This window comes from Camellia sinensis, chromosome 3 (assembly GCF_055761805.1).
Source record: "Camellia sinensis isolate YWXY chromosome 3, ASM5576180v1, whole genome shotgun sequence".
Lineage (NCBI taxonomy): Eukaryota > Viridiplantae > Streptophyta > Magnoliopsida > Ericales > Theaceae > Camellia > Camellia sinensis.
In genome coordinates this window covers 76378675-76397900 of record NC_138963.1, presented here as the reverse complement: position 1 = coordinate 76397900, position 19226 = coordinate 76378675, and the positions used below count along the sequence as shown (strand labels likewise).

At 33.1% G+C, this 19226-nt stretch overlaps 1 protein-coding gene across 5 annotated transcripts; it reads right to left on the bottom strand.

Annotated features, from left to right (window-relative positions):
• Positions 1–1526: 1526 nt before the first annotated feature.
• Positions 1527–18952, bottom strand: LOC114318800 (oligoribonuclease). Of its 5 annotated transcripts, none has more exons than XM_028265763.2 (9): positions 18409–18952; positions 11982–12118; positions 11433–11567; positions 9964–10040; positions 7857–7938; positions 7624–7679; positions 3202–3288; positions 2746–2836; positions 1527–2016 (listed from the first exon to the last, which is right to left on the bottom strand). In XM_028265763.2, the coding sequence occupies exons 2-9, from the start codon at positions 12091–12093 to the stop codon at positions 1895–1897; spliced, it is 762 nt and encodes a 253-aa protein (XP_028121564.2). In that variant the 5' UTR covers positions 12094–12118; positions 18409–18952; the 3' UTR covers positions 1527–1894. The 5 variants fall into 5 exon arrangements, with proteins under 5 accessions (XP_028121564.2, XP_028121562.2, XP_082776225.1 ...); XM_028265761.2 differs by having other exon boundaries at positions 11982–12126; positions 18409–18598; XM_082920099.1 differs by having other exon boundaries at positions 11433–11568; positions 11995–12126; positions 18409–18553.
• Between the last annotated feature and the right edge of the window lie 274 nt (positions 18953–19226).

The following is a 19226-nucleotide window of genomic DNA, read 5'->3' as shown; positions in this document are numbered from 1 at the left end:
ATCAGATTTTTTTTACCTATAATTAAAATATGTTGACAAAAATTATTTTGTATGTGACACATAACACTAATTTAAATCTAGAATAATGTTTGGGACCCCCTTTTGGGGGTAACCCCCTCACCCCCTTTGCCACGTGGCAGGGGGTGATTGGAGGAGCAGGAAAAAAAAGAAAAAGAAAAAGAAAAGGTAACCAATGAGAGAGAGAGGGGGTCAAAGGGGGTGGGGAGAAAAGGGGGATGAATCATTACTCTTAAATCTATACCTTACACTTCATTTTCTAAGTAAAATTTTGGTCAATTTTTCATACAATTTAGAAATGTTTGTTTTCATTTAGTTGTTAATCACAACCATAGGTAAGTATATATATATTAAAAAAAGTTTTTAAAAGTATGAATTAAAATTCTTTAAATTAATTTTTTTATATCTAAAAGATCACATCTAATCTATATATATATAGTATTAAAAGGAGTTGGGCTCCACTCAAGTCTTTTAGGGTTGGTTTGAGATGTTATAAAAAAGTACACTTTTTGATTTATTGACTTATATGACTTGAGTTTGGGTTGAGTTTGATGTGATGTGTTAGAGAAGTGATGTGATTTAAATAAGGTGATGTGACTTAAATAGGATAGTGACTTTTTAAATTTTTGTATTATTTAATTTATGCCAAACCAACCCTTAATTGGACTAAATGGTACAATTTAGGATAAATTTGACCCATCTCGATAATCTAAATTATATAATTTTTAATTCTTTTTAAATAACTCATTCATATAAAAAAAAATTAAATTAATCAAAGTATTGATATGCACGAGATTAGGATACATTATTTTTTTCAAAAAAAAATACATAGTAAGTATAATTTTGAGATAGACTATTCAATTTTTTTTTTAAAAAAAAATGTAATCCAAATATGTGACTACTAATGTCTAATCAATTTAATAGATTGGGAGTGGGTGCTGTGACAGGACTCATTCGGTCACACTCCGTATGGTTTATTCCAACTCTATTTTGATAATCTGAACAGTTCATATTATAAGATTTGTTAAGTATATTATCCTTATAAAAAATAAAATTAATCGAACAAATATAATTACATGATCAAGACAAATAATAACCCTAAAAAATTATTAAAATCATACTAACCGTTTATTTTTTTAAACATAAATATTATCTTGTTGTAAGTTACAAATGTTTAATTAACTTGAATTTTTTCATAGATGATATACTCAATAAACCCTACACTATGAACATTTCGAATCATTAAAATAAATTTAGAATGTGCCTTCACAGCTCACAACACGGTGCTATGCCTTCACAGCTCACAACACGGTGCTATGCCAATAAGGCACATCACCACCCTCAATCCCTAATTTAATTAGTGACTAGTTATACAAATAGAAGATACAAGAGAGGTTTACCAAGCCTTTCGCGAGAGTCAAACTGAAACTTCCGACCTCTCGTACGTGAGAGGTGGGTCCAGTGAAGAACGCAGAATTCTAACTAGAGGGGGGGTACTGTGTAAGAAATTGACAATAAAATTTTAATTATTTCATTCTTTACGAACGCATCATACATAATTTTGTATCCAATGTCATCACTCATAAACTAGACTAATCCGATCCATGAACACCCTTGTAATTATCCCTTCAGTAGCATCCCTGGATCTTGGACTTGGATCCTGGACTTTGGCATGCAGATGAATCAATAGCAACAATCAAAATAATGTTGTTAATCAGAGATAAATCAAAACATCAACTCAGTCTCACTCATTCCTTTTCGGTTCTGATGTTTTCTTTCACCCATAACTATGCTAAACCACAGAATAAGACTATAAAACCATTTTACAACAAAAGAGATCACTTCAATCTGAAATCTGCAATCTCTTCGTTTGTTGTCACTTCTTAGACTTAGGTGATTTGAATATACTTCCCTTGTAGTATTTAAGTTCTGCTATGCTTTCCTTGATGTCATCCATTGCTCTATGCGTGTTTTCCTTCAAAGGAGCCTTCCTGGTTTCTAGCATATATAAGTGATGACATGGAACACAAAAAAACACATTCCAATTGTCAGAATGTACAATAAACTCAGTTGCATCAGAATTATCTGATTATGATTACACGAAAATGACACGATTGTGCTTGCGCACGCACAGAGGTAATTGCTCATTAAGATGAAGACCTGTGTGATGTTTTAGGGATGCCTTCATGACATACATAGAGTACAAATACAGGAACAAAACGAACAAGATCATTTCAATAAAATATGTTGGTTGTGTGTGGATCAAAGATTTGAAGGAAGGATTTGTGGAGGGAAAGGTGAAACAAAAAATAGTTTGACCTAAATTTCACTTGGGTCCCTATTGCTTCAATTTGAACAATTTAGTCTCTATACAATCCAGATTCAATTTAGTCCTTCCGTCCAAATTTTAATTAATTTTTTCTACGTGTACATCTCAGGAGATTTGACAAGTGTCTCAAAATTATTAAATTTAACCTTCAACTTGAACAGAATGACCAAATGGAAACTAGAAAGTGCAGGGACCAAATTGTTCAAGTTAAAACAATAGGGATCGAAGTGAAATTTTAGTCAAACTACAAAGATTAAAAGTGTAATTTACCCTAGAATCTGTTTTAATAACTTCCCCCTTACTTTTCTCTTTCCCTTCACAAATCCCTGATCCAAATTCAGCTTAACATGATTTAGTATGCTGGGCATTTCAACTGGATAAGAAGAGTAAAATTGTACCTTTTGGGTACCAACGAAGGCATAGGGACCTGACACTGCTAACATCAACGATTACATGAGAGAACAGACTCGCCAAATCTGGCATATACTTCTGCAAAAAAGAAATTTGAGAATAAAGCAAACAACTTTAGGCATCAATTTTTTTTTTTCAAAATTTATTTTATAAAAAAAGACCAACAACAATAACAATAACAATAACTCAAGGTTGGATATATCCTCCTAATAATTGTACTTGAGAGATTTGCTGGAACAGGTGCTTCAAGGCAATTATGCTAATGAGAAAAATGTGTCCATACGTGCAACATTTTTAATTCTTTTATGTATGTTGCACTTCGACAAACCATTGTTGGAAGGGATACTAATTGGACAGAAAATAAAACCTTCATTCTCATTTGATGGAAGCCAAAACAGAAATGTTTCCAGCACTTGTATACATCAGAACATAATTTCTTCTACCTTCAAAAATAGAAAATCCATATAAACTGAATTTCCTGCGATGAGAGGGGTATACGTGCCTACATATCTCCTTACAAATTCAATAACCTACAATAAAATAAAATAAAACGTCAGAGAATGTTAAATTCAACTGAAAAAAAATGGAAACCAAGAAAATAAATCAAATAAATAAACATAAAAAAGGTTCTGGTACAATAAACTACGTAAAAAAAATGCAGCCAGAAAGTTCAGTCATCAGCCAGACAGCAACAAACTGTCAAATAACTTGAACAGTCTTCAAAATTTCAAATACAAGACATAAGCACAATATCAAGCACTATATATCATCTGACATATCAACATACGGATTATCAATGTGGACGAATCCAGAAATTTGTTTTTAAGAGGGGCCAAAATAAGTGTGGCAAAAAAAAAAAAGAAATTAACATACTCTTTAAGAAAAAAACTAATAATGAAAAAAATTAATAAATTTATATTAGTCAATAGGATTATAACTATTATATTAAATAATTTGAGATTATTTTATATGCATTATAAGAATACTTATGGCTATGATATATGCTTTTTGCAGATGATATCGTGTTAGTAATAACACTAGAGAAGGAGTAAACACTAAGTTGGTGACTTGGATAGAAGCACTTGAATATAAAAGATCTAGGATAGACAAAACTAAGACAGAGTATATGGAGTAATTTTAGTAACAATAACATGAAAGTAGAGGAGAAGTGAAGGTTAGAACCAAGAACTACTTAAGAGTGAACATTTTCGTTATTTATCACAACGGCTGAGGAGATTGGAGCGGATGTGATTCATAGAATTAAGGCTGGGTGGCTTAAGTGGAGGAGTGTGTTTGAGATACTGTGCGATAAACGAATACTCACTAGACTAAAAGAAAAGCTCTATAGAATGGCTATTAAACCAACAATGTTGTATGGGACGGAATGTTGAGCAACTAAGAAACAACATATAGATAAGATGAGTGTTGCTGAGATGAGAATGCTAAGGTGGATATGTGGTAAGACTAGAAAAGACAGAGTTAGAAATGAGTATATTCGTGAATGGGTAAGAGTAGTACTGATAGAAAATAAATTGAGAGAATAGATTGAGATGGTTTGGTCATATATAACAGAGACCAACTGAGATATAGTGACGGTAGATGAAAGTGTTAGGGGAAAGAGCAGACATAGATTGACGTGGACTAATATAGTAAATAGAGTCGAGTGGGGAAGAAGGATTCATGTAGTCGATCCCGTTTGATGAGACTTAAGGCTTGGTTTGGTTTGGTTTGGTTTGGTTTGGTTTATAAGAATACTTATGCAATATAAGAAACTAATAGAAGAATTTTTAAAAAATTAGACGTCTTTTCTATATATAATACAAAATCATTCATAACATATGGGGTTAATCGAAAATTTCAAAAAGTTTAAGGGGGCCATGGCCACCACTGGCCACCCCCTAACCTCGTCCCTGCTGTCCTTGCACAAGTTTAATGTCATAGCATAGACTCTAATAAAAAAGTATCAAACATGTCTAACACATATGTCAAGCACACAGTCCACACATTTATAAGAAAGAATATGTAGTTATAGGAAAGGTAAGCATAAGAAAAGAATATATTTATATTATCAAGCACCATCTTTCAAGTTATCTGAAGGTTAGTATTTTCATATTTAGATTAATTTCTTAAAAAAGGCATCTCCAATGAGTTACTATTAGAAATCTATAAACAATTCAAATGATTGATAATACCAAAATGTAAATTTATATCTCGTCATTTCTTTATCCATGTACATATCTGTTTACACCATATATTATTTTCCAGATAATTGGGGCCTATCAATAGGCCAAATCTAATCTAATTAGTTGTGGCCAATAGGCAATTTAATTGATCGTGGCCTATCGATTCAGATCATAAACCATCTGTAAAGAATAACTATGACCACATTATTTATTAGTATTATTATTGTTATACTTATTGCAGGGCATGGAAGTTACCTGGTGGTTAATGGAAGTTGCACAAGACAAGGAATTTACGGGAAACATGGCTGCCTCTTGCAAATTAGTTGCTTAAATCAAGTGAATGTGGCACCACATTTTGGCATCAATTACTTCAAACAGTTTCATTTTTCTTGTGTGGCAAGATGCACAAGTGAAGGAAAACTGCCTAGAGCAGTTTTCTAACTATGGGACTAGGCCTATTTATACGCTAAGGGAGATCAAACAAAGGAATAAATCATTATCAACACTCAACACATGAGTTAGAATAGATCAGTAGGAGTAGATTTTCCCTAGGACCCCATTTGGGAATAGGCTATTTTAGTTGGCTTTTTGACTTCTTGGCTATTTTAACCTGGCTTCAAAAGTTGTGTTTGGGGTGATAGTTAGCTTTTTTTTGTGGTTGATTTGATGGTTGTGAAAAAAAAAATGAAATAATTATAGTTTGGAAGTGAAATTTTGTCTTATTGGCTATTTTAGTCTATTTTGTCTTTATTGACTATTTCAGCCCAAATCCAACTTCCCAAACACCCCACAATCACTTTAGGAGCAGTTTCTCTATAATTTTAGTTCTTAATTTGTAAACACTTCATTGTTTTTGTTTCTGGTTCACGTAATCAGTAACATTTCAATTATTTCAATTCAGTTTGTGTTTGTTTCTTTCCATTTGTCACCTCCAAAGAAGTCCTTGAAACTGTTAAGACAATGACACTCAACCACAATTGTTTGATCTTGTGTGTTTGTGAAATTTCAGTTTTGTCTGTCAATTCAACTCTGTCGATTCGACCCAAACCAGATTTTTGCTAACAATATCCTACTTTTTCAAGATTGTCATTCAGCTCAGCTGTGACATGCCAGTATAGATGTTATTGCCACAAGAGAAGTTGAAAATGAGAAATTAGGTAATGCTTCCATAATTCATAATAAGAGGATTAAGCACACCAAAAATGGATATCACTCCGCTAGTTGTCCCAAAATCAAAATTGCAATTTGCAACCTATATACCAAGGCAGTAAGAGAGAATAATCATCGTCAATGCCATAAGTTTATCCTCTATCAATGTAGCCCATAATTTGATTCTGGCATCCTTTAAAGGTTTTCACTTTGACTTTGTCGAGGATGTGTTTCTTAGCAGCTAAAACTTGATTGAAAGAATTACAGACAGCGAATTACAGATGTAAAATTCCCAGATCTCATATAGATACGACTGAATAGTAAAAAAATAACACCCAATTAGTACACATTAATGTGTGTTTGGAAGATACGATGAATAGTAAATCCAGATATTCTCATATTTCCCCAAAGATTGAATATATGAATTATAGACACCAAAATAGGGAAGTAAACAATTTTGGACTTGGATTGCACAGTATTTAAAACAATATCAAAGGAAGAATAAATACAACAATACAACTTGCACAATTTATTACAAAGTCGGACTTCGCTAGATCTTTCAATTATATTCTAACAGTCCATTAGGTGAGGGAAGAAAATAATCGATTGTGGTTTCTCATATGGGTGAGAAAAGAAATGACTGTTTTCTCACTATCATGTTTGGATGAATAAGAAAACAAAGCATGAGAGAGAAGGATATTAGTGAGCTTTTCTTTTCTTTTTTCCCTAAATTTCCTTTGTATTTTTATGGACAATCTCGGTATTATAAATTTTTTTTATAACCAATCAGTTTGTTTCTCACCAAATCTCATCACTTTTGATGAGAAATGAAATACGCAAAATAAGTGAGTTTTTTTCCTCACCATTTCTCACCAAATTTATAAACCAAACCTGAGAAAGAGTTCTCTTTCTCTTCATTTCTTATCATTTCTCACTAAATCACCCCCATCAAACAGACTGTAAAAGAATTTACATGTATCAAAGGAAAGGACCCTGAGTCCACACAAAAGATAAACCTCCTAGGCCCCCAATTTGCTCCTAAAACTTAAATAGTTGAAAAGCCCAGCCCACAATTCTCTTTGAAACCCAGGTATTAAGGAGAGGGAAACTAGAGCCTTATAACTAGCACAAATGGAGCAACTCCAAGCGATGTGTCCCACACACCTTCCTGGACCACAACACACACTTGCTGGATAAATAGCCCACCAGTCACAGGCCCAACAAAGCTTTGATACCAAGTTGAAAAGCCCAGCCCACATTTCTCCTTAAAACCTAGGTATTAAGGAGAAGGAAACTAAAGCCTTATAACTAGCACAGATGGGGCAACTCCAAGCGATGTGGGACACATTCCAACATAAATTAACAACTGTTGGCATGTTGTTGCATTAAGAATGACAACATATTTGCTTTGATCAAAAAAAAAAAAAAAAATAGAATGACAATATGCAAGAAAATAGTCCATTCACACAGATTATGAACTTTGAGCCTTGTGAGAACACACGTGAAAAGAAAAGGTTGGCAGTAAATAATTACCTGCTTTTCAGCTTCCTGTTCACTAATTGTACTCTGGAGCACCTTTTCGGTCAATCCTAAATTAAACTGAAAATATTAAAGCTTATTCAAGTCTTACAAAAGCAATAAGAACAGTGTTATATGCACCAATTATGAACGAAATACAAAAGGCATGTAGAAGTAGAGCATAAATAGAATGTATCATTAAGGTGACAGCAATAGCTCTTAAAGCCAAAACTTGAAAAGCAGCTCACCACTTGCTGCATGATGAGTTTGACACCATTCTCCCATTCTATCCATACATTCCTTACTTTGAGAGATAACCAAATCAGGTCCCTAAAGAAAAGTAAATTTTAGTTCCCGAGATGAGAATCACTTAAAAGACAGTGTTCAATGGTTTTCCATGCACAAGTAAGTGAGAGGACAAATCAACGTCCAAGACATGAGAGTTAATTGCTAAAAGGATAAGACTAAAATAAAACAAACAACAAAACTGCCATAAAAAAAGAAGAAACTGAAAATGGGTGTGTTCATATTTACCATGACATCATTCAAGAAGGGCATCTGAAGTTTGCCTCATGGTCAGGCTAAATTTTTATCTTACAACAATGTGAAGCAAAAAGTGCTCAGAACCATCTATATCTTAGAGCACAACAGAACCACGTTGATACTGTCATCTCCTTAAGACTATCAATAAGGTGGTGCTTGATAAAACTGAAAACTAAAAATTAAATACTGTCAACTGAATGTTGAATATTTTAAGCTAAAATTGTTTGATAAAATTTTAAGTTTGAACTAAAACAAATTGTTCAACATGTGCAAAATGAAATTTGAAATTTATCGTTTTCAAATTTTCTCTTCTAATTTTATATTGTGGTAGCGAGGTGGTGGTAGTGGTGGTGGTGATAGAGGGGCAGTGGTGGTGGTTGTGGTGGTGGAATGATAGTGGTGGCTATGGCAGCTGTGGTGGTGGCAGAGGAAGCGGAGGGTTGTGATAGTGGTAATGAAGAGGTGATGGTAGTCAAATGATGGCAGATGGTGGTGGAGGTAATAGTGGAGGCAGAGAGGTGGCGGCAGTGGCAATAGTTGTGGTGGTAACGGTGGCAGGGGTGGGGTGGGGGGGGGGGTGGTGGTGGTGAGGGCCGAGGCGTAGTAGTGGTGGTGACGGTGGCAATAGTGAGGTCACAAAGGTGCACATCGATGTTTATGTATAAGCAAGAACAAATTCAATCAGCATTAAATAAGAATTCCAGTATTTTAAATTTTCTTAACATTTAGCTTACATTTTAAAAGTCACATAAATTTCTAAGTAATATGAATTGTCATTGACAAACGGACTAAATTATTTTTCACTTAATACATTGTGTTTTAAGTGTTGACTTAGATTATCAAGCACAACCTAAATTTGTAATTGCAACTTAAAATCAATTCTATCTAAATTTTGGAATTCCTTATCCTGTAAACTCCACTTCATAATTATTTATCCATAACCAATATATGACCACAAAATACATTTTAATGGTTTTTTAATTAAAAAGAAAAAAATCAGGATGTGTATTATTTCACCTTCAATATGACATAGCCACATTTCTCCTCCTCCCCTTATTTCTTTTAGGTAAACAGGATATCATATGAAAGCTTTTGTTAGTTCCCTAAACCAAAGGTGTATTTCTGTCTTTACTGTTTGCACAACATTGAGAATTGTTTCAATTTCACAAGATGTATAACTTATCAAAATAGGAAAAGGAAAATGAGAAACCAAAAATAGACTAAAAGAAGGAAAAGAAGGAGGAGAAAAAAAAAAGGAAATCCAAGGACACCAGTTCACATCAACCTGCATAACTACCAATTATAATAATATATGTGGGATAAGTTCCACCTGTATCTTTTTGTAAGTTTGTGCCAAATTAGTTATCACCAACAAAAGACTCACATCTGAGGTATATGTTTTATACAAGACTTTTCTGCATATAAAAATTACTTATTCTGGACCTGCATGCACTTTATTTCTTCTTGAAATGTTAACATTTTCTATTTGTTTAATTACAAAATTGTAAGATACTGAGCAGGGCATTACGTTAATAAATGTAATTGTTAGGCAACAATTTCCCCACTTTGCTTTTTCTCCAATCTTGCAAGTCATTATGAACATGCAAAAAACCTTGCAGGAGTGGGCACCATTATTTTAGACCTATTGACCTTCACTATAATCAATACCTTCAGTAAGTCAAGAAATCTGAAACTAGGGAATGGCAAGATAAAGACATAAACAATACAGCAGGGAACAAAAATAAAAAAATTGAACTAGCCAACCACCAATTCTGGGGCATCACGTTGTCTTGAAAGAAGGAATAAAATTACCTCAATTGATTTGGTCAAATTCCCATCTGTAATTATACAAGCAATCTCCAGAATTCTATCTACTTCCACATCTAGACCTGCATAGGCAACAAAAGCAAAAGAATTATCCACAAACATTATCAGCCATTCAACATCAAATACGGATGTATACAACAGCAGGCTAGGTCAACATTTATAAACAAGACAAATTTGTGGCAGTTACAAATGCAACTAACTAAGCACAACTTGAAACTACAAAACTTCTACTCAAGACTAAAGCAAAGCAATGCAATGCATATAAATTTGATTGAGGAAAAAGATTGAGACCCGCAATTTTACTCACAATGACATAGCAGGTTATGTGTGAGTTTTTGATTTGTCACAAACTCAATCATGTAAGGTCTGACTCCCTTGCCATGTCACTGTAGGTGAATTGTGGGACTAAAATTCTTGGTCTCTAGCATTTCTCATTATTAAATGAGATAAGAAAAAAATGAAAAGTAAGAATGTGGTGCAAAGATTTGTCAATTATAGAATCAATAATGTTCTTGCAAAGCTACCAAAATTTACAACTACTATAGCCCGGGATTTTCCATATTTCCCCTCTTTGGAGAAAAAATAAAAATTAACAATGTGGTGTCAGAATTTAAAAGGAACTTCTTTGAAACAATTTCATTAAAACGGAAGTAGGTAACTTAATACACCATGCAAACAAGTGCTATCAAAGAAGAGGAGAACATGAAAGACAAAAACTACAAACGAAGCAAAGGAATTGAAACTAAACTTTCTAATTTGAAGAATAGGATTCAAGTGGAGTAAAGAAAGCAATGAAAGGCAGAGGGTAATTGGTTCGGAGTCTTTTGACTAGGAAATCAATGACAGAGAGTACATATATATATATGTAAGTGTCAAGTGAGCAACATAGGAAAGCGACACAAAAGAAGAAACAGCAGGAAGGAGACGAAATAACGAACCTAGGAAAAAGTATCAAAGATATCTTCGATTGACATCATTGGAAACAATATTGTTGCTTGTTAGCAATGAGATAGAAGTGAAGGACTCAAAAAGCTTCTCTGAAACCTAGGACAAAAAGTTGTTCTATGTTCTTGGTATCAATCAATAATAACTTATCCACCAATAATAAGACTAAGGAATTAAATGCTGAGTTGCTCTTATAGCATGGAAGATGTGAAGCAGCTCGTATTAGCGAGAGTAACTATGTAAAATTTATTTAAACCTTTCCTAACCATCTCAAGTTTGAAGTAAACATTATTAAACATGGCTAAAAAAAGACCTTGGTAGAATAGGCATGGGATTTACACCTTGAATATATCAGTGCAATTTCATGGGATAATATAATACCCTACCCTTCATTCTAATGACATGTGCATATTGTACAAAGAAATATTTCAAACAAGCTGGTCACTGCTCTATGTCAAGCTCAAGCTGAGGGATCCAGTCCTATTTAATGTTCAAAAACCAATACCTACCAGTCATTTCCAAATCAATCCACACGAGGGGCATCTTGTACTCTCCTGAACCCATTTCCAGGTTTTTTTGACCCGCATTGTCATTGTTCGATACGGTCATGTCCCCTGAACTGTCATCTTTTTTCTTACCTTTACCTGCATCATGAATATTGTTCCATTGGCATCAAATAGTCACTTAAAACAGCAACAAAACATTAGCAGGCAAGGAGTTAGGATCAGAACAATAAAATTAAAAATCTGGAGGAGTCATAATCCAACCATATATTGCAGTTCAACATTCGTATAGGGGTCAAAATCTATGGACTTAATTTTTCCATCACAGCACCAGAAAAAATATGCCACCATTCTAACCACAATGTCCATTGAAGGTCATGGTCAAAGAGTTTTGAAGTTGAAATTGGACCCCAAAATTAAGAACTCCAAATATGAGTGAGTTGATCTGAGTTTGAGTATAGAAGAAAAATGATTACATTTAAACACACACACACACACACACACACACAAAAAAAAAAGAAGGAATCAATATGGCAGACTTAGGTATGGTTCAACCTCTTCCATTAGCACTTTCTTTAGGATCAGCAGCTATAGCAGAAGTCGCCACTTCTCTATCATCTGCAACATCCAACTCAAGTAAAGAAAATGAATTTGCGAGCTGATTCATTTTCTATTTTTTAGTCATTCAGCTCCTGTCAAACTAACCAATAGTAGAATGTCAACGACTTATTGTAGTAGGAAGAAAAAGTAAAGAAGCAAATTTAGGCTCCTGAAAGTAAAATTATTCAAAAAAAAAAAAATCAAGCTTAAATTAAAACCAAATATATATACAGAGAGAGAGAGAGAGTAATTTCTGCAGGCATTCAAATTTACATTGTGACCAATGCAAGACAACAGTTCAACCTAAAATTTCAAGAGCGTTAAAGTGTAACATTTTCCTATGTAGCCCTTCTCCATCTCTGTATGAATAATTTGAGACAAAGAGTCAATGTCACTGTAAGAATGATGGAACTAGTTGCAATTCATGCAACCAATAGGTTGGATCAGACAAGGCTCTGGTTTCAGGAGGATAAAGAACATAGTATTCACTAGCCCTATGCAGTATTGTGTACACGGTGGAAGATAGGGAAGGAAACATAATGTTGGAAAGTAGTTGTATTCCTACTAATGCAAGCGTAAGACCCTCATAAATTTAATTCTTAGGATCTTGGAATATGTATCCAAAATTGGATATGGGTATGGGAACATGTCATTTACACATATATTGCATATTATATAATATTATCGGAAGAAGTGGTGTAAATTATGTAGAAATATACTAAAAACTAAATAGGATTCAAGAAAAATACGAAATTTCTATATCTAATTCATATGAGAGGCTAAAAATATTGCTTTACTAGTAAATGTGAGTTTCTTCTTCACATATTGTAACAAATTAAAAGATTAGATTGTCTAAATTAGGTACGAGTGTCGGACACATATCCCACACCCTTAACCATGTCATATCCAATGGGCACGAGCACTTTGGGGGAGATAGAAAAGTCTATGTAACACAGTTAGAAATTACATCCCACCGCTTTAAGTTTATAATTGCATAACAAATGGCCCATTTTATTAATAAATCATCAAGTCATTAACAACTTTTAATGATGTCATAAATATATTTCAATTAACAATTTAGGTAATTTTATTGTTGTATAGGAGAGTAGTTAGAAATTTTATTTTTTTCTCTTAATTCTGTTAAATAAAAAATTCTAATAAGGAGGTATTTGTAATCTCCCAAACCACATGAGGTAGTCCATATTTTAAACAAACCTTAGGAGATGTATTTCTAATTTATCCTTATCATGACGATTGACAATGAAAATATCATTATTAATTGTTTCTACTCTCCTTAAATTATTTGAAGTGGTTAATCTGTGTAAAATTCAGTGTCAACGGTTTTTGTATAGAAAATTGATTTATAGAACCTATTAGTTTTAATTACAAGTCTCTTGGTTACATATAATATTTATTATATTAGCAATGTGACTTAAAACACATATTAAAAAAAGAAGGAAAGTGTCAGCCATGTGAGCCACCATCACACCCATCACCTTTGTAAGATCTTGGCCATGCTTGCACTCCAAACATTTCCTAGGATAGAGCACTTGAGATGATGGATGGGACAAATGAAGAACCAAAAAAGAGACAACACATTTAAATGCAAAAATAATTTTGTTGCCTATAAAAGAGACCTCTTCCCCCCTCATTTGGACCCACGTTTGAAAACAAGAAAGGGAGAGGAGAAGAAAATCTGAGAGATAGTGAGGAAGAAAAGGTGTCTTGGAGGTTCTCTTGCTAAGTTAAAAATCAACACTTAAAGCTCTTGAAAGGTAGGTTTACTAAACAACCTGTATCCCTTCCATTCCTTTTCTTACTTATTGTAGCTTACATTACTCCTAAGATGTTATATACACATGAAATGAGAAAGAAAGTTTGAATGTAGAAGCACCAAACTTGATAATGTAAGTTTTTGTCAAAAACAGTATAAATTTGCATGGAACCTAAAGCTTTGAGAAATTTGATGGAGCTTGTTCAAAATTGTTTTTATTGGAGTTAGATGTAAGTGTCCTATATGTATGTATGTTATTGCAAAAGGATCCAACATCATTTGAGTACCAAAATCTATTTTTCTCTCCACTGCAATTTGGGGGAGGTACCTCAACTTTGAAATCATGTCATTTTATCCACAGAAATCCTTTTTGAGTGAAATTAGTTGGAAAAGTTAGATTTATGTGTTACGTTTCAAATGCCGCTGATTTCACTCGAAACCAAAAGTATTGAAAGAAACAAGTATTTTACGAAAATGTGACAAATCTGGGCCAGCAGGTTTTCCCATATTACTTTCTCACTCTACAAAAATGATTTTTATGCACGATTTATGTCAAAATTTTCCCAACTTAATGTACTATTTCCAGCAAAATTTTCATGATCATTGGACATCATTTAGTATGTGTTTCATATTTTTCTTTAGGACCGTAGTGTTGGAAATATAGTTTTATCTGAAAATGATGGCTGAAGTGTTATTCCTTGAACCCTTGAAGTTGAACCTTATTTTGCTTATCTTGCATGCTTATACGATGTTTAATGATTCATGATTATTCTACTATTGTGCCCTATCATATTTAATGGTTGCGATTGGAACTTCATTGAAGTTGTAGGGTTGTACCATGTGGTTCGGCTTTTTGCGCGGAAAATATGAAATTGGAATTGTTGAGCATATGATGTTAATCCAATCATTAGGATGAATACTGACTTTAAATTCTTGCCCAAGTTGTGTTGCGAAATCCAAAGATGGCACGAGGCATATTCTAGCTTTGATCAATAGATCAACTTGGGCACAAGGGTGGATGTGTGAGTGGCACAAGGGAAGAGTATCCTGCAAATTGTTCCCTTGGGGTAGACTATTGATGCCACTACTTAGGTATGTAACTCTGACCGTGGGCATCCTTAGTAACCAAAATGGAGTCTGAATAGCCAATGGCCATGGCTTAGTGGTTTGGTGAAAACGTATTCCAGGTGAAGTTACCTAGATGCACCTAGTTAACAAAACCTTAGGAATATTAATACAGTACATGTTTTATTTCTTTGTCTGCTATTCTGTTACTTCTATATATTTATCTATGCTTGCATACATTGAATATTCTTGCCATCGTTGTTCGCTTATTTACTCATAATTGCTTGGGGAAACGATTAGAATCTAAGAAGCACGGATACGAATACGGGGTGCGGACACAAACACGGATGCGAACAAGGGACACGGTGATTTCAAAAAAATAGGGACACAGACACAGTGGGGACACAACAATAAAATATGTTTGATATATTTTTTTTTGCTATCTAGATTAGTATCACATCCACAAATAATCAATATCAACAAAAACTAACTTTAATTCTATTTTTTTTTTAAAAGCACTTTTAAATTAACACTTACAGTTTCTATATTTTTTTTAATGAATAATCTATTAAGTATTTAAATATAAAAATAATAATAATAAACATTCAACATTCATCAAAAGTACTAAATAAAATGGGACAAAAGACAGCTTGGCATATCTCTAGTGTGTCCATGAAGTGTCCCCTAAAAATAAATTAATTAAGGAGACACGCCATGTGGGGTGTCCTATACTTGTTCCCGAAGTATCTACGTGTTCCTGATATATCCGTGTATTTGACATGGCTATGGCACTTGTTTTGAAGTGTTAGTGTTTCATAGGTTAGAATATTTGTCAGGTTTGATATTCCTATTGGGTTTTTATGCCATGTGAGGATAACATTGAAGCCTTGGGACATGGAAACCGTAGAGGATGAAGTTGTTGAGCCATGGCTCACTTACAATGAAGAAATCTTATGTTGTATTATATTTGTAGTTTGTCTTAGTAATCCGATGAAACTTTCATTAGTTCTTTTTGTACCCTTTAGCTGGATTTGGTTGGAACATATCAATTTGGAATTTAGTTTTCTTTGGAAATTATGTAGGCAGATATTTAATCTATGAAAGTTATTTTGGAAATGTGTTTTCCTTAAACCTTTGTACACTTGGGTAAGAACGAAGCTAGGATTTTATCTTCAAGGGGGTCAAGAACATGTCTTATGAAGAAAATTACAGCTAATACTACAAGCTATATTGGTATACCAAAATAAAAAATAGTCGTAACATTTCTAAAAACAATGGAACTATCAAATTTATAATGACGAAAGAAGTTGCACAAAATGAAAGAATGAAAAAAAGGAAATAAAATATAATATTCCTAAAATGATCATATTTTTTACTATCTAATCTGATACACACACTACCATTAATACAATTGGTTTCACATGAATCTCATTAATATCTTATCACATTATGTGATAAACAAAATGTAATAATCATACGATAAAATAAATATGGCACTACCCAATAAAATAATAGCATTTCCTTATTGGATATACAAATAAATAAATGCAAAAAGCGAAGGAAAAAAAAAATAGAGCATGTTGCCAACTTCCCTTCTTGGAAAGGGGGTCATTCCTTATAAAACAGTTTTGAGTCCTTGATTTACACAATACAGGAAGGAGTATCTCAAAGTCCGGTGGCCATGGCCACCCTTGACTGTAGTATCCTTTCATCCCTACACTTGAGGTTTATATCTTAATCTTGATTCCCGAAATTCAGCGTCGCATGGCAAGTGAATGAAGATATGATGTGCCAAGGAATACCATGGTGATGTGAAGTAAGATCATGATATAAATTTGTTCGATACATACCCGATGATCAACACTGAAGAATTTATAGAAGAGAGCAATATCATCAAGACTTTCCCATACTTCTTTGGCTATGGAGCAATCATGAAGAACATGATTGGTTGTTTATGAGGCATGGTCGGTACAATATTCAGCATTTTTGACCTAATGTGTCCACTCATCAATATTTGGTGTTCCAAACCTAACACAACTTGATGTCATAGCTTCATTAGGTAGAATTTATGTTGAATCACCACCTGGGGGTATGGCCAACTACAACTTGTGTCATCATTAAATTATGACCAAAATGAATGTTTTGAATAGTCCACTTCCCTTCAAATAATGAATCCACTTAATGAAGGTGGTTAGGCAAGTACACACACGAGCTGTCTAAGACTCTAAGGGTTCGGGACATCTCTTTTTAAAAAAGGCAGTGGGGATTCAATTTTCCCCTTTGAGTAGTGTACTACGAAAGGAAGTTGATCATGGACTCGGATGTCATTCTCTAGGGCTTCGGTCATTGACTACCTATCATACGATTACCAACTTCCTTGACCTTTCGGCACTGGGCAATGACTTTGTGGAGACCTATGTTTTTGGTAAACAGTCTACCTGATCGATGAACCAACAAAACTTTCAAATTGTATCTAATTAAACCTAGGTATTGTAGACATTCATTCATTCATTCCCTATTTTAAATTTCCCATATATCAAAAAAAAAATCCCATCATTGGTTAATGTTCATTTGTATGGGTAACCAGAAAATAGAGAGAAAAAAATGCAAAAAAATCTTTTTTCCCCTGATTTTCCTAACATGACAATTGAATAAATGCAACTTCTTTAACTTCATTATATTTTCTTAACACTTCTTTTCTTTTTCGTTCCCTCAACAAATCCAAAATCCAAACATATCATAAATGTATAAATAAAGAAAAAAAATTTAAAATTTTAACAGAGTGTAATACTGGTTTAATAGGTTTTGAATACATTAGCAAAAAAGTGCATCAAAAATAAAATTGGAATAACAAGGCATTAGCAATTTAGCACATGCTATTTTAAATAGCTCATTATATTGACCTGGTAAAAAAAAAGATACTTACCTGTAGGTCCTAATAATAAGTGAATTTATTGTCTAATAGATCCGATGAGAAAAATTTGTCATCAAAAAACGTCACTAATTGTAATTTTTAAAGATAATTTATAAAAATCATGGCAAAAAAAAGTCACTAATTGTTAATTTTTAGCGACATAAATAAAAAATTGTCACAAAAAAATTATTTTTAATGACAATTTTATCGAGACTTATTTTCAATAGGACTTGATGGGCATTAAGTCAAACCTATTAGTAGTTTACCCAAAAAAAAATCTTTCTTCATGATGTCACAACAACAAGATTCAGCTTCGCAACTGGGGTTCAAATATATAAATAAAGAACAAAAAAAAAAACACTAAATTTAAAATTGAGCGAAATAGAGAGAGTGGTCTATATCTATATGAATACACGTATATAATACATACAAAAAAAAAATCAATAATACGACTTGAAAGAGCAGTACTTGGAACAAACAGAGAATAACCATTGATGATTTGAGCGAAGAAAAACCCAATAAATTAATGAAAGGGGATTAATGTATTGGTAAAAACAACAGATTGAAAGCAGAGAAGTTAGCTGAGTATGAATATTTGCATAGATATTATAGAGATGGAAAGCGTGTACCTATATGACAGCAGTTGGATTGGGAGCGATGACAGCTCTGTGTTGCGTGTCTTCGATTGAAGAAGAAGCGGAAGAGGTAGGCTATGGACTGCAACAGTCAAACCTTGTTTTTAAGGGATATTTCGGAGACTACTGGGTCACCCAGGAAATAGAAAATTCAGGGCTTGGGAACACAGATCAGCCCACAATCTGGGGCCTTTTCCCAAATTAAGGCAAAATAGTAACTTATTTCTCAAATTAGGCTTAGTTTGGATGAAATTTTTAAATTAGGTTAAAACGTCGTTAGAAACTACGCTTTTACCGTTTTTTAGCCCAACAATGAAAAATTTGTAAAATCGTAAAAATGTAGTTACAAATCACGATTTTAATTAAGAAAGTATGGTTACAAACCACGTTTTTAAGGAAATTTAATTTATACAAAAAGTTTTATTTTTAACCACACTTATAAATAAAAAATTTTTCAAAAAACGTGGTTCACCTTTTACCAAATAATTTTTTTTTTTTTTTATCAAAAAAACATGGTTTAAAATTGTTTTGTAAGCATAATGTAAGACAAGTAGGGAGGTGCTTTAAATGGTAACGCATTCCTTAGCATCACCATATGGGGTTCAATCCCCTACATCTCCAAACTCTTGCTTTTTGTATTTTTTTTTTTTGTCAAAAAAAAAGTAAAACATTTGTTTGGTAAACTAATATTTATAATAAAAATTATATTTAAAATAAAAAATAAAATAAAATATTAAAAATTAAAATATTTAAAACACAATATAAAATATTTTAAATATATATAATATATATTTAAAATAAAAAATAAAAAA